This window comes from Tachyglossus aculeatus, chromosome 13 (assembly GCF_015852505.1).
Source record: "Tachyglossus aculeatus isolate mTacAcu1 chromosome 13, mTacAcu1.pri, whole genome shotgun sequence".
Lineage (NCBI taxonomy): Eukaryota > Metazoa > Chordata > Mammalia > Monotremata > Tachyglossidae > Tachyglossus > Tachyglossus aculeatus.
The window spans coordinates 3,411,914-3,433,685 of NC_052078.1; the positions used below are offsets into that span (position 1 = coordinate 3,411,914).

A 21,772-nucleotide genomic window follows, 5' to 3' on the forward strand; every position below is an offset into this window, starting at 1 on the left:
AGGCAGTTCAAGAAAGCCCACGCCCACCCTTCAACGAGAATCCAAGGCTCCCCCGTGACTGGGTTCAAAGCACGGAGCCTTCCCTCGGCTACCCGCCGCCTACCAAATAGGCCCGCCTCCGTATAATAATAATTATGGCATTTGTTAGCCGCCTACTACGTGCCAGGCACTGTAGTGAGCGCTGGGGTAGATACAGTCACATCGGGTTGGGCCCAGTCCCTGTCCCACATGAGGCTCATGGTCTCAATCCCCATTTTACAGATGAGGTCGCTGAGGCACGGAGAAGTTAAGCCACTTGCCCAAGGTCACACAGGGGACAAGCGGCGGATCCGGGATTAGAGCCTGTGGCCTTCTAACTCTCAGGCCTGTGCTCTATCCACTAGGCCATGCTGCTTCTAAGCGCTCAGTACTCTTCCAGGCGCTTAATACAGTGCTCTGCATGGAGAAAGGGCTCAATAAACATGATAGATTGATTGAATTTCCCCATTAAAAGGTGATTCAAGACAGCAAACACCCACTTCTTCCTCCCCCCTCCTTCCTCTCCCCCTCCTCCCCCTCTCCATCCCCCCATCCTACCTCCTTCCCTTCCCCATAGCACCTGTATATATGTTTGAACATATTTATTACTCTATTTATTTATTTATTTTACCTGTACATATCTATTCTATTTATTTTATTTTGTTAATATTTTTGGTTTTGTTCTCTGTCTCCCCCTTCTAGACTGTGAGCCCACTGTTGGGTAGGGACTGTATATGTTGCCAAGTTGTACTTCCCAAGCACTTAGTACAGTGCTCTGCACACAGTAAGCGCTCAATAAATACGATTGATGATGATGATGATGATGATGATGATGATGATGATGATGACTTCTGACTGAGAATCCACCCTCTCCCAAGGCGGTGTGACCCACCTGTGGCCAGGTTCAACGCTGCTGACCTCAGCAGGGGGGGCCTCGACTTTGCTCTCCACCGCCTACCAAACAGACCTCTCCTCCGTGTCCTTTCCCAAGCGTTTAGTGCAATGCTCTGCGCACAGGAAACGCTCAATAAATAGCCGCAACTGCTTGGAAGTGAGCCATCTCACTGGCAATTGGACGGAGGACACCCCCCTATTCCACCCCCTCGGGTCTCTGGGTCGGCTGCCCCGAAGGAGGCGTCCAGAAGAGGAAGGACTAGATGATAAATTATCTTTTTAAGGTATTTGCCAAGCATTTACTATGTTCTAAGCACTTCAATCAGGTCTCACATGGGACTCACATTCATTCATTCATTCAATCGTATTTGAGCGCTTACTGTGTGCAGAGCACTGTACTAAGCGCTTGGGAAGTACAAGTTGGCAACATATAGAGACGGTCCCTACCCAACAGCAGGCTCACAGTCTAAGTAGGAGGGAAAACAGGGACTGACGCCCCACTTTTGCAGATGAGGGAACCGAGGCACAGAGATGCCAGGTTACCTGCCCAAGGTCACACAGCACTCGCTACTGCACTCGCCTCTCTGTTCAGTTACCCAGCAGACTTTGTGGGGAGGAGGGCCGCTCTGAATCTGGTGGGCCAAGGCCCCCAGGTACCGCCTTGGCAAGAGTGGAGAGGAATCAGGGACGAGAGGAGAGTCTCCTCTTACTTCTGTGTCAGTCGCCAGGGCCATCCCAAGACCCCAGGACAACCTGCCGGGGGTGGGCAGGGGGGAAACATACTCAGGGACAGGACGAGTTTGCCCCTTCTCTGAGACCAGTCTCTCTGAAAGTGGGCAAACTAACTCACAGAAGGACGTCCAGCTGAAGAGACGCTGAATGAACAGAGAAAAGGGGGTCGGCCCCTTCTCTGAGACTAGTCTCTCCGAAAGCGGGCAAACTAACTCACAGGGGGAAGTCCACCTGAAGAGACTCTGAATGAAAAGAGAAAAGGGGGTTGGCCCCTTCTCTGAGACCAGTCTCTCTGAAAGCAGGCAAACTTACTGACAGAGGGATGTCCTGCTGAAGAGACTCTGAATGAAAAGAGAAAAGGGGGTCGGTCCCTTCTCTGAGACCAGTCTCACCAAAAGCAGGCAAACTAACTCACAGGGGGAAGTCCATCTGAAGACACTCTGAATGAAAAGGGGGTCGGCCCTTTCTCTGAGACCAGTCTCCCTGAAAGTGGGCAAAATAACTCACAGAGGGACATCCAGCTGAAGAGACTCTGAATGAACAGAGAAATGGGGGCTGGCCCCTTCTCTGAGACCAGTCTCTCCGAAAGCAGGCAAACTAACTCACAGAGGGAAGTCCACCTGAAGAGACTCTGAATGAACAGAGAAAAGGGGGTCAGCCCCTTCTCTGAGACCAGTCTCCCTGAAAGTGGGCAAACTAACTCACAGAGGGACATACAGCTGAAGAGACTCTGAATGAATGGAGAAAAGGGGGTCGGCCCCTTCTCTGAGACTAGTCTGTCTGAAAGTGGGCAAACTAACTCACAGGGGGAAGTCCACCTGAAGAGACTCTGAATGAAAAGAGAAAAGGGGGTCGGCCCCTTGTCTGAGACCAGTCTCTCCGAAAGCGGGCAAACTAACTCACAGGGGGAAGTCCACCTGAAGACACTCTGAATGAAAAGGGGGTCGGCCCCTTCTCTGAGACCAGTCTCCCTGAAAGTGGGCAAACTAACTCACAGGGGGAAGTCCACCTGAAAGCCTCTGAATGAACAGAGAAAAGGGGGTCGGCCTCTTCTCTGAGACCAGTCTCTCTGAAAGTGGGCAGACTAACTCACAGAGGGAAGTCCACCTGAAGAGACTCTGAAAGAAAAGAGAAACGGGGGTCGGCCCCTTCTCTGAGACCAGTCTCTCCGAAAGCGGGCAAACTAACTCACAGGGGGAAGTCCACCTGAAGAGACTCTGAATGAACAGAGAAAAGGGGGTCGGCCCCTTCTCTCTCCGAAAGCGGGCAAACTAACTCACAGGAGGAAGTCCACCTGAAAGCTTCTGAATGAACAGAGAAAAGGGGGTCGGCCTCTTCTCTGAGACCAGTCTCTCTGAAAGTGGGCAAACTAACGCACAGGGGGAAGTCCACCTGAAGAGACTCTGAATGAAAAGAGAAAAGGGGGTCGGCCCCTTCTCTGAGACCAGTCTCTCCGAAAGCGGGCAAACTCACAGAGGGACGTCCAGCTGAAGAGACTCTGAATGAACAGAGAAAAGGGGGTCAGCCCCTTCTTTGAGAAAAGTCTCTGATGGTGGACAAGCTGAAGCTGAAGAAACTCTGACCGAACTCAACCAATTCCATCGACTGGCCTCATCTCCAGCATCCCCAGGTGAGAGAATTACAATGGATTCACGAGACGTGAGTGGCACCAGATGGTATTTTCCATCGGAAGCCAGGGGGGCTGTTAGGGAAGGGGCGGGCGTGCCAGCTTTTCAGTCGCATTCTTCCAAACCCCACGGGTGGCAGAATGTTTCGTAGGAGAACGTGAGAGGGAATGAATAAGTACAGCAGCCGAACCAATCTGCGGTCCCTCCCGGCAACTGGCTCCCTGGATTCTCTCCCTCTCGGCCCTCCCGTTCCCTAACTGTTCACCTCTAAATGATTTTGTCACCATGACGATGGCAGCCGCTGAAGCGGCCACATCCCGGGCTCCTGGCGGAGGAGGAAATCAGCAGATGTGGGGGACCGGTATTACCGGAGGAGATTTTCCAACTGATGGGGGTCCAAAGTGGCAACTGCTGAACTCTTCAACAGACTTTAACAGACTTTAACGATCAATCAGTAATTCCCAAGGGACAGGCAGAGAAGCAGTGTTGCCTAGTGGAAAGCACCCGGGCCTGGATGTCAGAAAGACCAGGATTTTAACCCCAGCCCCGCCACTTGGCTGCTGTGTGACCTCAGGAAAATCACTTCACTTCTCTGAGCCTCCCTTTCCTCATCCGTCAAATGGGGATTAAGACGGTGAGCCCTATGTGGGACAGGAACTGCGTCCAACCTGATTAGCTTGAGAGTCGGGGGACCTGAGTTCTAATCCTAGCTCCGCCATTTCCCCGCTGCGTGACTTTGGGCAAGTCACGTCACTTCTCCAGGCCTCATCCGTCAAAACGGGGATTGAGACCGTGAGCTTCACGTGGGACAGGGACTGTGTCTAACCTGATTAGCCTTTTAGTCTTTTAGACTGTGAGCCCACTGTTGGGTAGGGACCGTCTCTATATGTTGCCAACTTGTACTTCCCAAGCGCTTAGTACAGTGCTCTGCACACAGTAAGCGCTCAATAAATACGATTGATGATTAGCCTGTAGCTACCCCGGCACTTAGAAACGGGGCCCGGCACCAAGTAAGCGCTTAACAAGTATCTTAAAAAAAAGGCAAAACAAAACAAAATACTGAGGGGGCTGTGCCTTTGGCCTGAATTCCCAAGAAAAATGTCATTTAGTGGGCTTTGCCTCTAAAGGCCCTTCCCCACAGCACCTGTGGGTACATATGTATACATACACATACATACACATACATATATATACACACACACACACACACGTATGTGTATATATACATGTATATACATATATGTATGTATGTATATGTATATGTACACATACATATATATATGTATATGTATATATGCATATGTATGTGCACATGTGTATATGTATGTATATATATATGTATGTATATATATGTATGTATATGTGTATGTATATATGTATGTGTATGTATGTATATATGTATATGTATATATGTTTGTACATATTTATTACTCTATTTATTTATTTATTTATTTTACTTGTACATATCTATCCTATTTATTTTATTTTGTTAGTATGTTTGCTTTTGTTCTCTGTCTCCCCCTTTTAGACTGTGAGCCCACTGTTGGGCAGGGACTGTCTCTAGATGTTGCTAATTTGTACTTCCCAAGCGCTTAGTACAGTGCTCTGCACATAGTAAGCGCTCAATAAATACAATTGATGATGATAAAGGCCCTCAGCACGTTTCCTGTTTCCCTCCAGAGCCCAGGTTTTCCAATCACCAACGATCAGACTTTGCGGAAGCCCCAGGGGGAGATACGATGACAGGCGGGCAATTTTCCGGGACCGCTTGGCATGGAACCCAACCCTCGGCACCCTTGAGCAATGTCATTTTAGCTTTAGAATCGCAGAAAGGCCCCGAGTGGCTCAGGATGCTAGACTCCACTGTTCAACTATCTCTGCTCAGTGCCAACCGTGGCGCTTAGCGCAGTGCTCTGCACACAGGTAGCGCTCGATAAACTCCGTCGCTTGATGGACAGACATCAAGAGGCCTGGCTCCCTCTCAACAGCTGCAATTTTTGGAGCCAAAGCACCTTTCCTCTGGCGCGCTCAGAGGGATTTTTTTTTAAATAGCATTTATTAAGCGCTTACTATGTGCAAAGCACCGTTCTAAGCGCTGGGGAGGTTACAAGGTGATCGGGTTGTCCCACGGGGGGCTCGCAGTCTTCATCCCCATTTTACAGATGAGGGAACTGAGGCACAGAGAAGTGACTTGCCCCAAGTCACACAGCTGACAATCGGCGGAGCCGGGATTTGAACCCATGACCTCTGACTCCAAAGCCCGGGCTCTTTCCACTGTGCTACGCAACAGGGAAGCAGCGTGCCTAAGGGAAAGAGCCCGGGAGTCAGAGGACCTGGGTTCTTATCCCGGCTCGGCTACTTGTCTGCTGTGTGACCTTGGGAGAGGCACTTGACTTCTCTGTGCCTCAGTCTCCACGCCCTTAAAATGGAAATCAAGACTGTGAGCCCCATGTGGGACATGGACTATGTCTCATCTGATTAGCTGTTATCTACCCGAGTGCTCAGTACAGTGTCTGACATATAGTGAGAGCTTTAAATACTATTAAATAGAGAAGCAACGTGGCTCAGTGGAAAGAGCACGGGCTTCGGAGTCAGAGGTCATGGGTTCAAATCCCAGCTCCGCCAATTGGCAGCTGTGTGACTTTGGGCAAGTCACTTCGCTTCTCTGGGCCTCAGTTCCCTCATCTGTCAAACAGGGATTAAGACTGTGAGCCCCCCGTGGGACAAACCGATCACCCTGTAACCTCCCCAGCGCTTAGAACGGTGCTTTGCACACAGTAAGCACTTAATAAATGCCATTATTATTATTATTATTATTATTCTCTGGGCCTCAGTTCCCTCATCTGTCAAATGGGGATTAAGACTGTGAGCACCCCATGGGACAACCCCATCACCTTGCAACCTCCTCAGCGCTTAGAACGGTGCTTTGCACACGGTAAGCGCTTAATAAATGCTATTATTATTATTATTATTATTATTATTATTATTATTATTATTATTATTATTATTATTCTCTGGGCCTCAGTTCCCTCATCTGTCAAACGGGGATTAAGACTGTGAGCCCCCCGTGGGACAACCCGATCACCTTGTAACCTCCCCAGCGCTCAGAACAGTGCTTTGCACATAGTGCTTAATAAATGTCATTATTATTATTATTATTATTATTATTAAAAGAAACTAAATCAACTACAACAATTCAAACAGTATTCTTCCAACATCTGAATGAGTCGTGGGGAATCAAAGCAGAGTCACCGGTAGAAGAAGCCGCAGGAGCTGAGGGAGGAAGAGAAGAGGGAAACGGAGGATGGAGACGCAGCGTGGCCTAATGGAAAGAGCCCGGGGCTCGGAGTCAGAGGACCTGTGTTCTAATCCCGGCTCTGCCACGTGCCTGCTGGGTGACCTTGGCCAAGTCCCTTGACTTCTCTGCCACTTCCCTGCCAGGTGACCAGGAGTCCATCGCTTCACTTCGCTGGGACTCGGTATCTTCATCTGTAAAATGAAGGTCTGACCCCTACTGAGCTTCCGATACCTAGAGAAGCGTGGTTTTGCGGAAAGAGCATAGCCCTGGGAGTCAGAGGTCCTGAATTCTAATCCTGACTCTGCCAACTGCTTGCCTCTGCCTCAGTTTCCTCCACTGTAAAATGGGGATTAAATCCTACTCCCTCCTACTTAATCAATCAATCGTATTTACTGAGCACTTACTGTGTGCAGAGCACTGTACTAAGCGCTTGGGAAGTACAAGTTGGCAACATACAGAGACAGTCCCTACCCAACAGTGGGCTCACAGTCTAAAAGAATAATGATGATGGCATTTGTTAAGCACTTACTATGTACAAAGCACTGTTCTAAGCGCTGGGGCGGTTACAGCATGATCAGGTTGTCCCCCGGGTGGCTCCCGGTCTTCACCCCCATTTTCCAGATGAGGGAACTGAGGCACCGAGAAGTGAAATGGCTCACCCAAAGCCACCCAGCTGATAAGTGGCGGAGGCGGGATTAGAACCCACGACCTGTGATTCCCAAGCCCGGGCTCTTTCCACTGAGCCACGCTGCTTCTCACACTTAAAAGACTGTGAGCCACGTGGGACAGGGACTGTTGTCCAACCTGATAACCTTATATCTACCCAGCGCTTAGAACAGTGTTTGACGCAACAGTCAACAACTACCACAAGACCACAACTGCCATTATTATTCCAGGACCCCAGCGTTCGACACATCTTCCGACTCTGACACGGGGCCCAGAACACCAGATAGGTTAAAAGAGCGAAATCTTGGTAACCGAGATTATTTCTGAAGCAGAACGATCCTCAGAGAAAACCGGGTAAATCGCTTTCTCACATAAACCCAACATCCCATTCCAGTAACGTGGCTGATCAGTGACATCGCTGGCTGGTAATAATAATAATAATAATAATAATAATAATGATGATGGCATTTGTTAAGCGCTTACTATGTGCCAAGCACTGTTCTAAGCGCTGGGGGGGATACAAGGTAATCAGGTTGTCCCACGTGGGGCTCACAGTCTTCATCCCCATTTTACAGATGAGGTAGCAGGTAAAGAGAAGTGACTCGCCCAAGGTCACACAGCAGACATGTGGCGGAGCCGGGATTCGAACCCATGACCTCTGACTCCAAAGCCCGGGCTCTTTCCACTGAGCCATGCTGCTTCTCTGGTAAAAAAAAGGATGGTCACTCGATGCCATTTTAGCCATGACAACCCAGACCGGGTGACCGTCCTTGAGATGGTTAGGAAAACGGGCTGCAGTCAGCACGTCTGGGAATGAAATCCCCGTTTTAACCAGAAGGGATGGCGGGGAGGGGGAGGAAAAACTAAAAATAAAAAGCACCTGAGGTCATCCTCACAAATAAGAAACCCCATCCGTCTCCTTCATTTGCTCCGCATTTAGAAAACCTGATTCAATTTGGGGATATTCCGACTGTACTGGAAAATTCTCAGCTCAATCTGTTCTTCTGCTGTTGCTATGCCGGTGAAAACTTCCCCTTGGAATCTGTAGGTGAAACGTGGTTTTAATGTTCACGTCATGAGAAGCAGGGTGGCCAAGAGGCTAAAGCACGGGCCCCGGAGTCGGAGGGACCTGGGTTCTAATCCCTGCTCCTCCACCCGCCCGTGACCTTGGGCAAATCTCTTCATTTTTCCGTGCCTCAGTTCCCTCATCCGTAAAATGGGGATTAATACTGTGAGCTCCGTGTGGGACCTGGACTGTGTCCAACTGATTATTCTGAATCTATTCCAGCACTTAGTTCAGTGCCTGGCACATGGAAAGCACTTAAATACCATTTAAAAAAAAAAAAACAAAACCCAAAACGTTATTGCAACATATGAAGTTTTGCTTGCTTCTCGAAGGGACTTTCTGGCATATTTTGTATTATAGTTATTCATATTAATGTCCGCCTCCCCCTCGAGGCTGAGAGCTCTCGTGAGCAGGGAACGTGTCTACCAACTCTGCAGTACTGTCCTCTCCCAAGCGCTCAGTACGGTTCAGTTGATGCAATGCACGGGGAGGAAGCTCACCGGCAAAAACAGGCCGAGACAGCTGAACCGTAATTTGCTGTAGCAAAGCGCTGCCCGGTTCCTGTGGGGAGGGGGGCTGCAGGAAGGCGGCAGGGGAGGTGGGGAGGAGAAGGAGGAGGAGGGGGAGCGAGAGGAGTAAGAGGAGAAAGAGCAAGGGAGGAGGAGAAGGAGGAAGAGAAAGAGAAGGAGAAAGAAGAGAAGGAGGAGAAGGAGGAAGAGGAGGAGGAGAAAGAGGACGAGGAGAAGGAAAAAGAGGAAGAGGAGGTGGAACGGGGGAGCAAGAGGAGAAACAGCAAGGGAGGAGGAGGAGAATGAAGAGAAGGAGGAAGGGGAAGAAGGAGGAAGAGGAGGAGGAGAAAGAGGATGATGAGGAGGAGAAAGGACAAGGAGGAGAAGGAAAAAGGAAGAGGAGGGGGAATGGGGGAGCAAGAGGAGAAAGAGCAAGGGAGGAGGAGGAGAAAAAGGACGAGGAGGAGGAGGAGAAAGAGGACAAGGAGGAGAAGGAAAAAGAGGAAGAGGAGGAGGAATGGGGGAGCAAGAGGAGAAAGAGCAAGGGAGGAGGAGGGGAAAGAAGAGAAGGAGGAAGGAGGAGAAAGAAGAGGAGAAGGAGGAAGAGGAGGAGAAAAGAGGAGAAGGAGGAAGAGGAGGAGGAGAAAGAGAACAAGGAGGAAGAGGAGGAGGAGAAAGAGGACAAGGAGGAAGAGGAGAAGGAGAAAGAGGACAAGGAGGAGGAGGAGAAAGAGGACAAGGAGGAGGAGGAGAAAGAGGAAGAGGAGGAGGAATGGGGGAGCAAGAGAAGAAAGTGCAAGGGAGGAGGAGGAGAATGAAGAGACGGAGGAAGGAGGAGAAGAAGGAAGAGGAGGAGGAGAAAGAGGACGCGGAGGAGGAGAAAGAGGACAAAGAGGAGAAGGAAAAAGAGGAAGAGGGGGAGGAATGGGGGAGCAAGAGGAGAAAGAGCAAGGGAGGAGGAGGAGAATGAAGGGAAGGAGGAAGAGAGGGAGAAAGGAGGAGAAAAGAGGAGGAGAAAGAGGAAGAGGAGGAGGAGAAAGGAGGAGGAGGAGAAGGAAAAACAGGAAGAGGAGGAAGAATGGGGGAGAAAGAGGAGAATGAGCAAGAGGAGGAGCAAGAGGACGAGGAGAAGGAAAAAGAGGAAGAGGAGGAGGAATGGGGGAGAAAGAGGAGAATGAGAAAGAGGAGGAGGAGGAGAAGCAAGAGGAGGAGGAGGAGCAAGAGGAAGACAAGGAGAAAGAAGGGGAGGGAGGAGGAGAAAAGAAGGAAAAGGAGAAAGGGGAGTGGGAGGAGAAGGAGAAAAGAAGGAAAAGGAGAAAGGGGAGTAAGAGGAGGAGAAAGAGATGGAGAAAGAGGAGGAGGAGAAAGAGATGGAGAAAGAGGAGGAGAAAGCAAGAGAAGAAAAGAGCAGGAGGAGGAGAAAGAGAAAAAGGAGGAGGGGGGTGGTCCATTGTTTTCTTCTTAATAGGCGAGAGAGAAAGAGTGTTCCTTACCTTCAGTCCCAGGGCCCTGACGCCAGGCCTGCCATTACTCTCTCAGAAACCCCCGCTCGTCGTGACCGTTTGTGAATAGCATATTCATTCTCGTCCACACCGGTGAGCTACTCCGCCCGCCCTTCCTTCAGAAGGGCTCACCTCTTTCACGGATGGGACAAAAGGGCACCCTGCCTCACTGTTCCCTACGCCGAGCTAGGGGCTTTCCAAATGAGAACAATTTGCCCTTGAACAGTTTAAAAATAGGAACTCACCCTCAGTCTCCCGCTATGGCTTTTGTCCCGTTCCCCGCCACCCCGCCGCATCACCACAAACCCACGGGGGCTGTATGGCTTCTACACCCCAGCCCTCCGTCAAACCTCGGGTCTCAGAGAAGCAGAGTGGTCTAATGGATAGAGCCTGGGAGTGAGAAGGACTTGGGTTCTAATCCCGGCTCTGCCATTTGTCTGCTGGGTGACCTTGGCCAAGTCACTTCCCTGGGCCTCGGCTCCCTCGTCAGCAAAACGTGGATTCAATATCAGATATTAATGGCATCTATTAAGCGCTTACTAAGTGCAAAGCACTGTTCAGGTTACAAGGTGATCAGGTTGTCCCACGGGGGGGCTCCCAGTCTTCACCCCCATTTTCCAGATGAGGGAACTGAGGCCCAGAGAAGCGAAGTGACTTGCCCAAAGTCACCCAGCTGACAAGGGGCGGAGGCGGGACTCGAACCCGTGACCTCGGACTCCAAAGCCCATGTTTTTTCCACCGAGCCACGCTGCTTCAACCCATTCTCCCTCCTAGACTGTGAGCCTCGCGCATAACGTGGTGAACCTGTCTCCGCGGAGCTCTTCGTACCACTGACGCCCCAAAACAAATGTTTCTCCTTGGAGGCCTGAAGTTTGAACCTGAGCTTCGCCACTGCCAGATTTTGAAGAGTGGCCTGGCCCGGCGGAAAGAGCCTCGGCCTGGGAGTCGGAGGATCTGGGTTCGAATCCCGGCTCGGCCGCCTGCTTGCTGGGTGATCTTGGGCAGTCGCTTCCCTTCTCCGTGCCTAGGTTACCTCACCTGAAAAACGGGGGTTCGGACGACGTGAGCCCCAAGACGATGATGATCATCATCAATCGTATTTATTGAGCGCTTACTGTGTGCAGAGCACTGGACTAAGCGCTTGGGAAGTACAAGTTGGCAACATACAGAGACAGTCCCTACCCAACAGGGGACTGTGTTCCACCTGGTATCTACCCCAGCACTCAGAAGACTGTCTGACACATATTAAGCACATAAATACCATTTTGAGAGAGAGAGAACCCACTTACACGCCTCTAGATCTGGGGCTTGGTGGTGTTTTTTGAATAAATGTTATCATCCACCTGCATGGAATCATTTTTGGCAGCAGCTGACAACTCTGCTTTGCACATAGTAAGCGCTTCATAAATGTCATTATTATTATTATTATTATTATTATTACTCACCCGCTGAAGCTCGGAGTCACCGTTCTATTTCCGGTGTGCTGCCAATCATCCAACTTGGACTTCCCAAGCGCTTAGTACAGTGCTCTGCCCACAGTAAGCGCTCAATAAATACGATTGATTGATTGATTGATTGATTGATTGATTGATTACCGACCCACTGAGGTGGGTGGGACCACCATCCGGCTGATCCAGTAGGGGTGGTAAACCGAGTGCTCGTCTATTAATCGAAGGGGTGGACATATTGCCCCACCAACATACTAAGCTGCCTTCACACCCCCAGCCGCCCTAGCCACCATCTTAATCAATCAATTGTATTTATTGAGCTCTTACTGTGTGCAGAGTACTGTACTAAGCGCTTGGGAAGTACAAGTTGGCAACATAGAGAGACAGTCCCTACCCAACAGTGGGCTCACAGTCTAAAAGGGGCTCACAGTGGTCCTACAGTGAAAAGCCTGGACCCAGGAATCAGAAGGACCTGGATTCTAATTCTGCCTCCACCATTTGCCTGCTGTGTGACTTTGGGTGAGTCACTTCACTTCTCTGGGCCACAGCTACCTCATCTATAAAACAGCATGGCAAAATTTCTTCTCCTTCCCTCTAAGGCCGTGAGTCCCATGTGGGACAGAGATTGTGCCTGACCTTCTTTTAATAATAATAATAATAATAAAGATGGTATTTGTTAAGCTCTTACTACATGCAAAGCACTGTTCTAAGTGCTGGGGAGGTGATTAGGTGATCAGGATGTCCCACGGGGAGGGGCTCACAGTTTTAATCCCCATTTTCCAGATGAGGGAACTGAGGCACAGAGAAGTGAAGTGGCTTGCCCAAAGTCACACGGCTGACAGTTGGCAGAGCCGGGATTTGAACCCACGACCTCTGATTCCAAAGCCCGGGCTCTTTCCACTGAGCCACGCTGCTTCTTGATCCTTTTCTTGCATCTACCCCCGTGCTTAACAAGTACCACAATTAATACTGTTATTACCACACCCCGGTATTTCTACAATGTTAAGTGGGTGTTTTTAAAAAAAAAAAAGGTATTTATTAAGTGTGTACCAGGTGCAGTACTAAACATCAGGGTAATCAGGTTGGACACATTCCCTGTCCCACAGGGATTCACATCTTTAGCCCTCATTTTACAGATGAGGCAACTGAGCCACAAAGAAATTAAGTGACTTGCCCACAGACTCACGGCAGACAAGTGGCGAGGTCAGGATTAGAACTCAGGTCCTCAGACTCCCAGGCTCTTTCTTCTAGGCCACGCTGCTTCTTCCGCACACCGAACCTCTGACTTCAGGTCTACCGACTCTTTATACTGTTATCCTGTCCTCTCCCAAGCGCTTAGTCCAGTGCCCTGCACACGGTAAGCACTCAATAAATACCACTGATTGACAGTCCAAAGAACTGTGGTTTTCGGAGCTCACTTTAAGTCGCTGATTCAAATATTTATTAAGTGCTTACGGTGGGCAGAGCACTGTACTAGACGCTCGGGAGAGGTCCTTTTCCCGTGGTTGCCATGGAGCCCTCGGAGTGGAGGGGGCCGGACGTCGGCCCGGGGGAGTCCGTCCGAGCCCTCGAGACGTCTCTTCCTCCCTCCCCGCAATGAAGACCCCCGTGCACAGCGGTTATTGAGGTGTTACTGCATGAGGTTTATTAGTGCAATTTATTCGGCACGGGTGACGCTCACGTGTCACAACACAGAGATTGCAGGAATCACGAAGATACAGAGAAATGCAGGAATTGGGTGAAAAAATAGTCCTTGGAAAGGGTCCCTCGCCTCCGCCACCGGACCAAGTGGGACAGTTTAAAATGAGTAACAATGCAATCACAGAACGTATTAGTGGTTTTAGAGACGTACATAAAGACGGAGCTACCGTTCCAATCATCTCAAATACAGATTATCCTCTTCCTTGGGACTTTTCGGGTTAGAAGAAAGTACAGGCTAAGTGTATAAATCCCTTTCCTCCAAAGAGAAAACCCATAAGCACATTCCACCCTAACGGAACCGATTTTTATTTCTGTATCCAGACTAGGAGAGCCAGAGGCTTGCTTAACAAGTTTCAAGATTTTTTTTAAATAAAAAGAGAGAGAGAGAGGAGACACAAAACTCTAACAGTTCCACAAACTCAGAAACCAAACCAAACCAAGAGAAAAACCAAATCGCAGAAGAAAAAGGAAGAATGGAAGATGAAATGGAAATGGACGCCAACTCCCTACCGGTGCAGCAGATTGCTTTTCGGTCCCCGATCGGTGCCCTGGTCTCCTCAGCCGATCCCCTCTCAAATAAATTAAGCTGCTGTTGCCCTAACGGTTTGTATCAGTCTCAAGCTCTGAAGAAATGGCCAGGACCCAAACTTTGGTGAGCGGTAGAGGCTGAGAAAAGGAAATCTGACCAAGCCCCCAGTCCCCCCCATCACTAAAATCGGCAAGGTTTCCCCAAGCTCCCTCCTTACTTGCAATGACCACGAGAGTTTTGCCCTCTAGACTGTAAGCTCCTTGTGGGCACGGGTCACGTCCCCCCTTCCTACTGAACTGTGTTGGGCCAAGGGTTTTGTACAGTGTGCCGCACACGGGAAGCGCTCGATAAATACTATGGATGGACTGCCCTGCTCTAAGGGGTCGGACAGCTTCCCTCGAGTGCCTTCTCTTGGCCGGGGGGCCCGGAGTCCACAGTGGCAAAACCCAAGCTACAGCACCTTAAAGAAAAGGAACCACGTTTCCCACATCCTTCAAGTCGTTATTGGAGGTGTCCTGATGAGAAGTGGGTGGGCTGGAGTGTGGGTTTGGGAGGCCTCCCCTAAAATCCTTATCCACAAGGAGAACCCCCGCTCTATTCCCCCAGCTCCCCGCTCTCAACGCACAGCAGCCACGTCAGGGAGTCTCTTTCCGATCAGAAATCCCGACCTGGCGCTCCTTCATTTATTCATTCAATCAATCGTATTTATTAAGCGCTTACTGTGTGCAGAGCACTGTACTAAGCGCTTGGGAAGTACAAGTTGGCAACATATAGAGACGGTCCCTATCCAACAGTGTGCTCACAGTCTAGAAGCTCCTCTGCCAGCCCCCCACTGCGTCTTTAGGACGGGCATCGCCAAGCCTCGGGGCATCGGCGGGGCCCTTCGACAAGGGCCCGGGTATCTTTTCAAGGGCCACCGATGCCCCAGTGACAGGGGAGAGAGGGGAAGCAGCAGAACGAGGCGGGAGGCAGTCGGAAAAGAACTGCCCCTTTCGCCATGGGGGGCTCCTTAAAGACCAGTCAAGCGGGCGGCATAAAGCCTCCCGTTTCCCCAGAAAATCTCAGACGAGCTTCATCTGACTTCTTTGCCCTTTTCCAACACCCTGTCCCCGCCACAGCCCCCCAGCCACTAACTGGGAATTGATGACGACCTGTTAAAGGTGGTCCTTGATTCGGCCCTGAGGTCAGGGAGCCGGGGGCAACGAGTTACCGATGGAAAAGTGAAAGGGGCTTTGTTGAAGGTTCAGAACTCCTTTTCTCTCTCTCTCGAAATGGGCAGGGAACAAGTCTACCGTCTCTGCTGTACTGGACTCTCCCACGCGCTCGGCTCAGTGCTCTGCACCCAGAAGGCGCTCAATGAATACCACGGATGGCTTGCCACCTTAGTCTTCCTGATATTTCCAGACAAGGATCACCCTTCACGCCTCGGCCCCAACTCGAACGACTTGGCCAAGAGGGGCGAATGGGTTCGGCCCTCAGCTTTGAAAAGCTTCCGGGGGGGCTATTCAAAATTCTGGGTTCCACGCTGGTTTGTCGTGAGGACAGGGTACGAGACTCACGACTGAAAAAATCTCCCGGTGAGACTAGGAGAGTCAGGCCCGGTGCGGCAAATCCGATCGACGTTGTGAAGGGTTTCGCCGGCTTCAACTTCCAAGCCCCGTGAATCACCGCTGGCAGAAGTCGGGGTACCAGAGGGGCCAAGCGCTTAGTACAGTGCTCTGCACACAGTAAGCGCTCAATAAATACGATTGATATTCAATAAATATGATTGATAGCAGCTGGGGGAGGCTTCTGACAATCCCTCTGATTTACTTTCCATCCCTTTTTCAAATGCACTCTTCCCAACTAAATTCCCATCAGACTATTCCACTCCCTGCCCTCCGATCAGGATTCTAAACACGCTACAGCTGACTAATTAAAGCTCTTCACTTCTTTCTCTGGCCTACCAGCACTAAGGAAAAGCAAGACTATTTTCGTTTTGTCAGGTTTCGGCTGCAGGGGCGGGGGAAAGGGGTTTTCTTAAGCACGGGCCGGACGGTTGCCAATTTCTTGCCAGAGATTTTCATCCTAACCCCACCCCGTTTTCAGGAGGGGAAGGGAAACGGGAGAGCAAGAATGCGCTTCTCAAAGCGGAGGCCGGAGGCTACTGAAAGGCAAGATATCTGTTCCCTGCAGAAATGTGAAGACGTAAAGGCCGGTCTCTCTCGCGGGGAGGGTTAGAAGCAGCGGCGAGTGGGCTGCGATTAGGAGAGCGGAGGATTAATCTATCCTACGAGCATGGAACAGGACAGCAGGAAAGACCGTGCCTGCCGGCACTCGGTGGGACCGAATCCCCCCGCGGGAAGCTCGGCTCCTCTGTGTGGGTCTCCGCCTCCTGCAGACTTCTGAAGGTTTGAAAGCCGTGAGAAAAATGGCCAAAGCGGCGTGACTGGAAGGGTGGGATGAGATTCAAGGTCTCAAAGGAAGACAACGGAAAGAAAAGAAAGGAAGAGGAGGAGAAATCAGAGAACCTTCAAAAAGAAAAAAGGAAAGAAACCCACGACACACTGTTGTGCTTACAAAGGAAGGGAGGTTCCAACAAGCACCGCAGAGCACAGACAGAAGGAGCAGCCCGGGCCCTCGGCTTCTTCGGGGTTTAAGAACCGTAACGGTGGCCAGAGAAGGCCACCGGTCTGGAGTTGGAGCGGGCCCAGTGTGGGGAGACACTCTAGGCTTCTAGGAGGAGAGAAACAGAGAAGGGAGAGAGAAAAAGGAAAGGGGAAAAGGGGGAGGACGGGGGAAGGGAAGGCGGAGAAGCACAAATCATTAGTAGACAGCCAGACGAACCCCGGAAAGCGCCTCGCCGGGCCCCGCGCCATCCGTGCGGCCGCCCTCCCCTCAAGGCTCCGGGCAAACAAGAGGGGAAGGTCTTCGACCCAGCCGTGGCTCAGAAGTGAAACCGGGAGCTCTCCCCCTCGGTGCCGGGCTCCTGGCGTGCGTCAGCGGCCCTGCGGCCAAACCATCTTAGCTTAGCGTGTCCCCGAAACGCACAGCCCCCGTCCACGCCCAAGCGGACACAAGCACAACACGGCGGGAGGGGGGCGGGAGGGGGGGGATTTCATTTGCACAAGGTATTTCCCCCTGAAAGAGAAAGGGAGTTAGTCAGGCTTCGACGAACGGCCGAAAGCCCCGCCGTTCTGAGGTGGGGCCGGTTTTCCTTCAGGAGATTTTCAAGGGGAGCACGTGGCGGAGGCAACTTTGCCAAGAGAAGGCACTGAAAATGCTTTGGTAAGTGGCCCGTTTCCAAGGAGACAGGGGTTGGGGACATCTTCTCCCCCACCCACCCTGAAAGACGGATGTCACGACGCACCCCCTCAGTCTCCAGACTCCTAGGACCGTACGATCCTCTACACACTTCGTCTCCCCGACCGATCCTACCATTCTTTAATTACAAATACCTCGTCCCCGCCGGGATGACGCAGAGCCGGCTTCTCCCAGGCCCTGCCACCTCCCCTTCCCGCGGTTTTGCCGGCTTCTAAAAGGGGCTCTGAAAATGGCAGCGCCCGAGGCCCCCAGGGTTTCGCTGAAAGCCCCGAATTGGGGGTGCTTGGGGCGAGAAGTCGGGAAATACTTCCGCGAGGCCCCCGAGACAGACTCGCCCACTCCCAGAGCTTCCCCGAGAGGGAACCGTGGTTCCGGAGGAAGCGCGGAAGGGGATTAATTGACCATTCCGGGGTGAGGCTGGATGTAGAGGTGTTTTTTTTGGGGGGGACGGCGGCGCTCAACTGCCTAACGTCAGCCCCGGCGAGATGAGGGGGAACCGGGGAGCCCTCAGGGGCTGGAAAAGGGGGCCCGGCGCAAACCCGAGTCACCCCACTTCTCCCACCCAGCCTCCCTTCCCGGACGGGCTACGGGCGCAGCTTTCCAATCCAGCGGTATTCCCACGGATGCTGCCCGTCCTCCCGAAAAAGGCGGCGTCACCGAGCCCGTTCCCCGACCCCTTATTACCGCACCACGTTGTTGCACGTCCACATGATTCCTGGGATCGTTGTGGCCATGGTACGGCAGCTCCTCTGAGACGCAGCGTGGCTCAGTGGGAAGAGCCCGGGCTTTGGAGTCAGAGGTCATGGGTTCAAATCCCGGCTCCGCCACTTGTCAGCTGGGCGACTCTGGGCAAGTCACTTCACTTCTCTGGGCCTCCCGTACCTCAGTTACGGGATTAAGCCTGTGAGCCCCCCGCGGGACAACCTGATCACCTTGTAACCTCCCCAGTGCTTTGCACATAATAATAATAATAATAATAATGTTGGTATTTGTTAAGCGCTTACTATGTGCAAAGCGCTGTTCTAAGCGCTGGGGGGAATACAAGGAGATGAGGTTGTCCCATGTGGGGCTCACAATCTTAATCCCCATTTTACAGATGAGGGAACTGAGGCACAGAGAAGTTAAGTGACTTGCCCAAGGTCACCCAGCAGACACGTGGGGGAGGCGGAACTCGAACCCATGGCCTGTGACTCCCAAGCCCACGCTCTTTCCACTGAGCCACAGTAAGCGCTTAATAAATGCTATCATTATTATTATTATTATTATTATCCATACCCTAGGGCCCTGTGGGCATCTGTTACGGATGCCACACGTGTGCCAGGGGGCTACCGGGGCGAGCCCGGTCTGCCGGAACACAACCGGCCAATCGACGACATTTACTGGGCATCTCCCGGGCACGGAGCACTGTACTAAGCGCTGTGGTGGCTCAGAGGGAAAGTAACAGCCTTGAAAGGCTGGAGGCCTGGGTTCTAATCCCCTCTCTGGTATGAGAGTTTAAAAAAAGATTGTGAATACCTAGGAGGGTCTAGAATAGATCACCAAAGAGTGCTGAGATAAAATTTTCCAGCGCTTAGAACAGTGCTTTGCACATAGTAAGCACTTAATAAATGCCATTACTCTAGAGAGCCTCCGACGCAGTAGAGTTGGGGGACGCAATCCTCGCTCCAGTGAAGGAGTTGACGGGTTTCTACCCCATCGCGGTCCTCTCCTGAACCAGCGTGGCTCAGTGGGAAAGAGCCCGGGCTTTGGAGTCGGAGGTCATGGGTTCAAATCCCGGCTCCGCCACTTGTCAGCTGGGTGACTTTGGGCAAGTCACTTCACTGGGCCTCAGTTCCCACGTCTGTAAAATGGGGATGAAGACTGGGAGCCCCACGTGGGACAACCTCATCACCTTGTATCCCCCCAGCACTTAGAACAGTGCTTTGCACATAGGAAGTGCTTAATAAATGCCATCATTAGTATTATTAGGAGCCCGGGGCGTGTTTGGCACCGCGAGGGGAGGTGAGTCTACTCCCGCTGGGAAAGGTGGGGAGGGGGCCCGAGGCTCGCTTACCTCTGGCATCACTGTCCTGCACTTCGTGGTCGCCGTTGGCCAGCACCGCCCGTTTGGCGGATGAAGCATCTGCAAAATCGACGGAGACGCTGCCGTTAGGAAGCGACGGGCTACATATCTATTCTATTTATTTACATATCTATTCTATTTATTTTATTTTGTTAGTATGTTTGGTTTTGTTCTCTGTCTCCCCTTTTAGACTGTGAGCCCACTGTTGGGTAGGGACTGGCTCTAGATGTTGCCAATTTGGACTTCCCAAGCGCTTAGTCCAGTGCTCTGCACATAGTAAGCGCTCAATAAATACGATTGATGATGATGATGATATCTATTCTACTTATTTACATATCTATTCTATTTATTTTATTTTGTTGGTATGTTTGGTTTTGTTCTCTGTCTTCCCCTTTTAGACTGTGAGCCCACTGTTGGGTAGGGACTGTCTCTAGATGTTGCCAATTTGTACTTCCCAAGCGCTTAGTCCAGTGCTCTGCACGTAGTAAGCGCTCAATAAATACGATTGATGATGATGATGATATCTATTCTATTTATTTACATATCTATTCTATTTATTTTATTTTGTTAGTATGTTTGGTTTTGTTCTCTGTCTCCCCTTTTAGACTGTGAGCCCACTGTTGGGTAGGGACTGTCTCTCTATGTTGCCAATTTGTACTTCCCAAGCGCTTAGTACAGTGCTCTGCACATAGTAAGCGCTCAATAAATACGATTGATGATGATGATGACATCTATTCTATTTATTTACATATCTATTCTATTTATTTTATTTTGTTAGTATGGTTGGTTTTGTTCTCTGTCTCCCCCTTTTAGACTGTGAGCCCACTGTTGGGTAGGGACTGTCTCTATACGTTGCCAATTTGTACATCCCAAGCGCTTAGTACAGTACTCTGCACGTAGTAAGCGCTCAATAAATACGATTGATGATGATGATGATGATGAAGCAGCATGGCCTAGAGGAAAGACTCGGGAGGCGGGGGAACCCGGGTTCACTTCTCGGGACCTCACAGGAGACGAACTACGTCGATGACCGTACGGTCCGAGGAGCCTGAAGACTGAGGGGGCGCGTCGTCCGCCACTTCCCGGCTGGGTGACCTTGGCTAAGTCACTTCACTCCTCTGGACCTCATCATCATCATCAATCGTATTTATTGAGCGCTTACTATGTGCAGAGCACTGGACTAAGCGCTTGGGAAGTACAAGTTGGCAACAGATAGAGACAGTCCCTACCCAACAGTGGGCTCACAGCCTAGAAGGGGGAGACAGAGAACAAAACCAAACATACTAACAAAATAAAATCAATAGAATAGATAGGTACAAGTAAAATAAATAGAGTGATAAATATGTACAAACATATATACAGGTGCTGTGGGGAAGGGAAGGAGGTAAGATGAGGGGGATGGAGAGGGGGACGAGGGGGAGAGGAAGGAAGGGGCTCAGTGTGGGAAGGCCTCCTGGAGGAGGTAAGCTCTCAGCAGGGGCTTGAAGGGAGGAAGAGAGCGAGCTTGGCGGGTGGGCAGAGGGATTGGGGGCATTCCAGGCCCGGGGGATGACGTGGGCCGGGGGTCGATGGCGGGACAGGCGAGAGCGAGGTACGGGGAGGAGATTAGCGGCGGCAGAGGAGCGGAGGGTGCGGGCTGCGATGGAGAAGGACAGAAGGGAGGTGAGGTAGGAGGGGGCCAGGGGATGGACAGCCTTGAAGCCCAGGGTGAGGAGTTTCTGCCTGATGCGCAGATTGATTGGTAGCCACCTGCAAAATGGGGATTTAATACCTTTTCTCCCTCCCATTCTCCCTCCCGTTGCCGACTTGTACTTCCCAAGCGCTTAGTGCAGTGCTCTGCACACAGTAAGCGCTCAATAAATACGACTGAATGAATGAATACTCACACTGTGAGCCCAGGTGGGGCCCGATTACCTTGTATCTACCTCAGCGCTTAATACAGTGCGTGGCACATAGTAAGCGCTATTATTATTATTATTATATACTACTACTATTATTATTAATATTATTATTATAAAATATACTATTATTATTAGGCGGCTCTGAGGCGGCGGGAGCGGGTAGGTGGGGGAGACGCCCCTCTTCATCCCCCTCATCCCCCTCCCCCTTATATATACATATGTATATATGTTTGTAAGTATTTATCACTCTGTTTTACTTGTACGTATTTATTCTATTTATTTTATTTTGTTAATATGTTTCGTTTTGTTGTCCGTCTCCCCCTTCTAGACTGTGAGCCCGCTGCTGGGTAGGGACCGTCTCTATATGTCGCCAACTTGGACTTCCCAAGCGCTTAGTACAGTGCTCTGCACACAGTAAGCGCTCAATAAATACGATTGAATGAATGAATGAATGGACGGGAAAATGGACCAGATATTGTCTCAATCAGAGGCATTTAAAGAGAGCTTACAGTGTA

The 21,772-nt window shown here is 50.9% G+C and overlaps 1 protein-coding gene across 9 annotated transcripts in view; it reads right to left on the reverse strand.

Moving 5' to 3' along the window:
• The window catches only part of MAP4 (microtubule associated protein 4), a 132,347-nt gene that overhangs the window by 78,148 nt on the left and 32,427 nt on the right, over positions 1–21,772 (reverse strand). For all 9 annotated transcript variants that reach the window (XM_038755622.1, XM_038755619.1, XM_038755615.1 and 6 more), the window contains exon 3: positions 19,348–19,416. In XM_038755622.1, the coding sequence (XP_038611550.1) occupies positions 19,348–19,416 (69 nt within the window). The remainder of the gene's footprint in view (positions 1–19,347; positions 19,417–21,772) is intronic.